A 6,355-nucleotide genomic window follows, 5' to 3' on the forward strand; every position below is an offset into this window, starting at 1 on the left:
TTTAAATTGACAAGTCTCATAGGATACATAAATTTGTTTTGATAAGAATAGCATTAGGTTATGTTGAGGTTATGTTAAAAAGTATAATGAGATTATGTTGAATACATTTCAAAAAATAAAAATTCATATCTAATAATATACTTGAGTTATATTTTATAAAAATACTTCGAATAATAGTTTTGTAATATGCTGTTATGGTGAATTATTATTTGTTTACTGTTTAAAATCGTGACACCGCTTATAAAAAATTTTGCATACGCCACTAATATTAATATAAAACACAATAGTCTTTTGAGGTGGTTAGCAAGCAATTTTCATTGATGATTCAGAAAAAAAAAGACCACTGAATCGCTAGAGTTACAACGCGCTATAACTAGGAACACCTAATCTAGGCTTTGGTACAACATAAACTGAAAAATCCGATTCACAACGCTAAACAGCTTCTGCATTAGGTGGTCACCAAAACTCAAAAGCTTTTTACGAGATATACCATTGAGTTTCCCTTCACTGCAGTTTGATGCGATCAAGGTTATCAGTAACTGTTCTCATCCTTGGCCGAAGCTCAGGATCCAGTTCTGTGCAGTTTAGAGCAATATGAAATGCTGCAACGACTTGCTTTTTAGCATGAACCTCATTCAAGAGAGCAGGGTCTATGATCTCGGACAAGGGTCGTTCTTGTTTAAACACCTTCCTAACATGACTCTCGAGCCCCTTTCCATCATCTTCCGATCCTCCATCTGGCAATCGACCAGTCAATATCTCCAAAAGCACAATCCCAAATGAATAGATGTCGCATTTCTGTGTGAACTTGGAGCCAAGAACTCGAGACTCAGGTGCCACGTACATAATGGATGATGAAGTTGAGTTTTTAGGACTTACTATGATTTGACTTGTATTCAGCTTTTTGGTACTACTATTAATGAGCTTCGAGGAGCCTGAAATAAGTCGAGTCAACCCAAAACCGGATATGTAACCTTGCAAGTCATCGTCAAGTAGGATTTTCGATGATTTTATGTTCCCATGAACATACTTCCTAGGACTACACTCGTGAATGTGCATTAGACCCCGAGCTGTGCCTTGAGCGATCTTCAGTCTAGCTGCCCAAGACAATGGTGGCAGGGAATTACCAGGTCCTCCTGCAATGGTAAAAGATAAACATTATGTTGCATCAAAAAATGCGAGAAACAACCAGATTTTGCTTGAAAATACCAAGCATTTAAACAGTGAAGAACCTAAAATTGCAAACAAGGAAAATCTTAAGAGCTTTCTCGCAAAATCAAATACTCCCGGAATGTGTACTTGTTCCGGAATTTGTTGAAAAGTGGAAGTATTTCACATAATCATAAAAGGGTAACTATATACCATAATTCATTAAAGTTCAATTGTGAAATCCCAAAATATTTTTGACATATAGGACTTGTGAGTTGGTACCTTCAAGGTAGGGGTTAAGTCCGCGTATACACTACCCTCCCCAAACGCTACTCGTGGGATTATACTGGATTTGCTATTGTTGTATACGACTTGTGGAACCTCAAGAATAATTTAACAACTGATTCAAGCCACATTTTGTTTTCACTCTATATCTTCCTTGGAGTAAACTTGAGGACAACAATAATGAGCTGAATATGGTAGGGTCCGTTATATTTGAATTATGTCAGCAGCTTTTCAGACCATGATCACAAATAATGGATGGCCCAAAAACATGTTCTTGAAAAAGAGCTGATAGTAGTCAGAGTAAGAAAAAACAATAAAATAGGTCAGGTGTACCAGAATTGGCTACTTTATGGAGGTCTAGAAATTTCAATATGAAACAAGAGCAATCAGCTGATTCTCAAGAAACCACCCCCACAGTAAATGACAAGGAGCTTAGGTGTATTCTGCATTTCCATTTGTGAATAGATTGGTTCACACAGTTACTATAAAATACAAAACGTAAGAGCGAAATAGGAAAGTTCGTGAGAAAAAAATAGAATTGAGCAAATCAAAGACTAGTATTCAAATTTCCATTAGATAAACGAAGAAAAAGAGACCAGAATTTCAGACTCCCTAAACGAATTATGTAGTCTTGCCTATAGTCTTTTTTGTTTTAGATTTGCATAGCAAGAAGTGTAATGTCATAAACTTCTCCGCTAAATTAGAATTTATTTCAGAATGTCTACATATTATAACCTTAAAGCCACATTCAATATCTTAGGCCACATAAATTCTGTTCCTCTAGAAGCAGAAAACAAGAGAGAAGAAGCCATAGTGGGGGGACCAGAAAAGGTGAATCACAAGAAACAAACAGCATTTCAAAATGGGACTGAAAGCACTCTTTAGAACAAGTGCTATCAAAGGTTGAGGTAGATTAACACTTGCATAGCTGTTTTCCAGAAAACAGAAAAACATAAATGCTTGCGAGTAAAATAAAAACAAATGAAACAAGTGGGACTAGTCTGAAAAAGTTTACTTTACTGTAACAGAGCTTTGAAATGATATCGGTGATAAATTGTAAGTGACAAAGTCAATATATATAAAAAGGGGAAAAAGAAAATGACTAGAAAGAAACATGCATGTAGAGACCCCCCACAACACACCAGCTTCCTTTCATGATAGTTTATCTTTGTTCGGCCATTACCAACCTATTCTCGGTCGAAAGAAAGAGAAGGCCAGTACGTACGTAGTTAATGCTTTAAAAAATCCCAGGTAAAGGATATAATTTGGGATCTTGATATTTCCCCAAGATAGTTGATGCTCAAAATTGAAGGAAAGTCTTAGTGTAACCGATAAAGTTGTTGTCATATGACCATGAGGTCACGGGTTCGAGTCGTGGAAACAGCCTCTTGCAAAAATGCAGGATAAGACTACATACAATAGACTCTTATGGTCCGGCCCTTCCTCGAATCCCGCGGGAACTTAAAGCACCGGGCTGCCCTTTTAGTTGATGCTCAAAACCTCGATGGAAGTTGTTGCTAAGGAATATTGGAACGAATAATATTCTCTGTAAAGTATCCTTAAAAACGATCCCAAGCATATACAATTCAATGCCCAGCAGAGGGCTCTCTCCTTTATAAAACAAAGACTAACTAGCTTTGGCATTTGGAATGAAATCGGTTCCGAGAAAAACTTGGCTTTTATAGTGAATGAGTGATATATAAGGATGTTGTTACAGAAAGGTTTGATTATACTAGAATTAAGTAGAAATTGATTTATTTTTTTTGGACGTAAATGTCAACTACAATGCCACCTTGAACGCTGTCTCATGTCTGATCTATCAATAAATCCCTGATGAACCATGGACACAGAGTTTATTACATTGTGCAGAGCAGAACAGTTATCTATCTAGCTACTCACAAGTGCATTAATTATACTGGCATATTAACCTAATTTTTCTCCAACAGTGGAACCATGACTTCAATGTGCAAGCTCACACTTCACATTTCACCCGAAATGTCCTTATCCTAACAATAAAATCATTTGCAATAAAAGGATATATTCTGCATAAGTTACTATGCAGGCTTCACCCATAACCCTCTCTCTGCTCATTAACCTATTCTGTGTAAATGGCTATACCTTCCCCAGTATTTTGGTTAAGTTCCTATCGTTCACAGCTCTACATATATTTCATGGCAGGCATCTGTTCTATTCTAATTTATTACTCCCTCCGTTTCCATTTAGATGATATTTTCCTCATTAGTCCATTCCAAAAAGAATGATATATTTTTATATTTGGAAACAATTTAATTTTAAACTTTTTCATTTTCCCACAAAGCTTTTATCCTTCAGCTTTTAGGACTACATATTTCAAAAGTCTTTTTTTTCTTTTTCTTAAACTTTGTGTCAAGTCAAACCACATCATCTAAGTTTAAACGGAGGGAATACTACTTTCGAAGTACAAACCAAATATTGATTTCAAATTATGCACTTCCCTTATTTAGGACAACAAATATTTGAAATTTCTCTTAATAATTCTTCCTTCAACTAAGGAGTTACTCAAAAGATGAAATCCCTAGGGGCTTTGATATAGCAGCACGATGTGTGAAGTCTATTATCCATCGAGTTTCAAATTGTGCTCCATTGACCCTAAGAGATTTCTCAGTTATTTGGAAGAAAGAAAAAAAGAGGTGTTGAAAAGGTGAGTAGGGCATTTTTCAAAACTTAACCTTCAACGAAACCTAGCCAATCACATTAATAAGTTTACCACATTATGATCATGCTATTGCAGATGAATCCTAACCTCAATTAAGCAACACAAACCATAAACTTAAACAATTCACATAAGAAATGAGTTGAAATTACCATGTAAGGCATTGTGCAAGCTGCCATTGCGGATGAAATCAGTAACCAGCAATTTCTCATCACTTGCATAGTAATAAGCCCTAAGCCTCACCACATTCGGATGTTGGACTTTCCCAATGGCTTCCACCTCCGTCTCAAACTCCTTGAACCGCCACGTTGCATCCCCCTCGCTCAATCTCCGAACAGCAACCACCGCAGCGCCACCGAGTACCGCCGATCCCTTGCCGCCACCCGCCACCACTTTATAAACTATCCCACTCCTACTCTTCCCCACCACATAAGCTGATGCCCTTAACAAATCCTCCAACTCCAACCCAAACCCTTCATCAAACACTACATATTTACCCTTTTGCCCCTCCCCCTCATTTCCCCCACCCCCAACCCCAACCACCTCCTGTGACTGTGACTTCTCCTTATCAAACTTTTCATTCCCCATTTTGCCCTCATCCAACTTCCATTTTTTCCTCAACACCCACACTGAAACAAACACCACTCCGATCACCACCGATACGCCGGAGATTAAAGAAACCGCCACCGACCCATTTCCAGATTTGCCCTTTTCTACAAACCCTAAATCTTTAGGGTTTTCAAGATTTGGCAAAACACTAGGTTTTTGAGCTTCTGGCTCTGCACATGGAGTCTCCAATGGAAACCCACAAAGTAAAGGGTTCCCTGAAAATGCAGTAGGCCCTTGATTTAACAATGACCCAACTGAAGGTATTTTACCAGTCAGATTATTATGCCTCAAGTCCAAACTCAACGTCACCGGAAACTTACCATAACTCGCCGGAACTTCGCCGGAAAATCTGTTATACGAAAGATTCAAAGTCCCAATGAGCTGAGTAAGCTCAGTTAGCTCCTCAGGAAGTGACCCATTAAGAAAATTAGCAGAAAGATCAAGGTGATTAAGGTTATTAAGTGAAGTAATTTGCTGAGGCAAAAAACCAGTGAAGGCATTGTGTGAAAGGTCAACGGAGTGAAGTGAAGTAGCATTAAAGAGATGAATTGGGATTGGTTTAGAGAAGTTGTTATAAGAAAGAGAGAGAATTGAGAGATTTGAAAGTGCACCAATTTCAGAAGGGATATAGCCAGTGAGATTCTTGGCTGAGAGTGAAATGGCAGTGACTTTCTGGTTTTGATCATCACATGTGATTCCATTCCAATGACATGGTGATGAGTCTGATTCGGACCAAGAAGCAAGAAATTCAGTTGGGTCAGAAGAAATAGCTGATTTTAAAGCTAATAATGAAAGTCCATCTGAATTCAGTGCAAAAGTAGGAGAGATAGCAAATGTGAAGAAACAAAGAATAAGAATTGCTAAAAGGTTTGAAAGATTCATGATTTAGAGTTGTGAAGATTCAATCTTTAATCACAAGAATGATAAAGATTCAATCTTTATAGTAAAGATTTCATTTTTTTGCATGGAGAAAACAGCTTCAAGAATGATCAAAGTGGCTACTTCTGCAACAAGAAGTTGCTATTTTTGCAACAAGAAGTTGGACACACAGACACACAGTAGATGAGGAAGAAGAAGGCTTTTTTGAGTTTGAACAAAGATGGGGTGATTTTCGAGGTGTTATTTGCAGCTTTAAGTGATGTAGCTACTGGCTACTACTATACTGTACATTTGTTGGATTTGAATTTGTTTTGACTAATGTAGGCTTATAGCGGGGGTTTTTAATTGGGGAATTCAGGTAATAATTTTGGGTTTGTTTTACTATTCACATGTTTCTACCTTGGGATGGGAGATGTGTGAAGTGGAGTAAAGAACAGGAGAGAAGTATCTGTGGTTTAATTCATTCATTGTTTGAACTTGTGGTTTATTGGTAGGTACAATTATTCAAACTTCCCATCAAATGACTTAAATAATTACTGTATGAAGTTTGAATTCTTGAACCAAGTGGATATATATATATATATATATATATATATACACTCTCTGATCCATAATAAGTGATGAATTTGCCTTGGGCATACTCATTAAGGAAATACTAAATTCTAAACAAAAATAGTTAGTGTGACTAAACTATCCTTAATTAAATATTGCAGCATAATTTAATGTAAGGAGTAAAAGACT

At 37.1% G+C, this 6,355-nt stretch overlaps 1 protein-coding gene across 1 annotated transcript; it reads right to left on the bottom strand.

Annotated features, from left to right (window-relative positions):
* Window positions 1-289: 289 nt before the first annotated feature.
* On the bottom strand, window positions 290-5,901 carry LOC107783686 (putative LRR receptor-like serine/threonine-protein kinase At4g37250). Its single transcript, XM_016604701.2, has 2 exons — window positions 4,279-5,901; window positions 290-1,136 (listed from the first exon to the last, which is right to left on the bottom strand). The coding sequence occupies exons 1-2, from the start codon at window positions 5,615-5,617 to the stop codon at window positions 505-507; spliced, it is 1,971 nt and encodes a 656-aa protein (XP_016460187.2). The 5' UTR covers window positions 5,618-5,901; the 3' UTR covers window positions 290-504.
* Between the last annotated feature and the right edge of the window lie 454 nt (window positions 5,902-6,355).

Source organism: Nicotiana tabacum, chromosome 4, assembly GCF_000715075.1.
Source record: "Nicotiana tabacum cultivar K326 chromosome 4, ASM71507v2, whole genome shotgun sequence".
NCBI lineage: Eukaryota > Viridiplantae > Streptophyta > Magnoliopsida > Solanales > Solanaceae > Nicotiana > Nicotiana tabacum.

Excerpts from the sequence above, each read along its gene's own strand:
- LOC107783686 (XM_016604701.2), bottom strand. The coding sequence starts at position 5,617 with ATGAATCTTTCAAACCTTTTAGCAATTCTTATTCTTTGTTTCTTCACA. Across the intron at positions 1,137-4,278 it reads CTTGCACAATGCCTTACATG|GAGGACCTGGTAATTCCCTG; the intron begins GTAATTTCAACT and ends TTACCATTGCAG.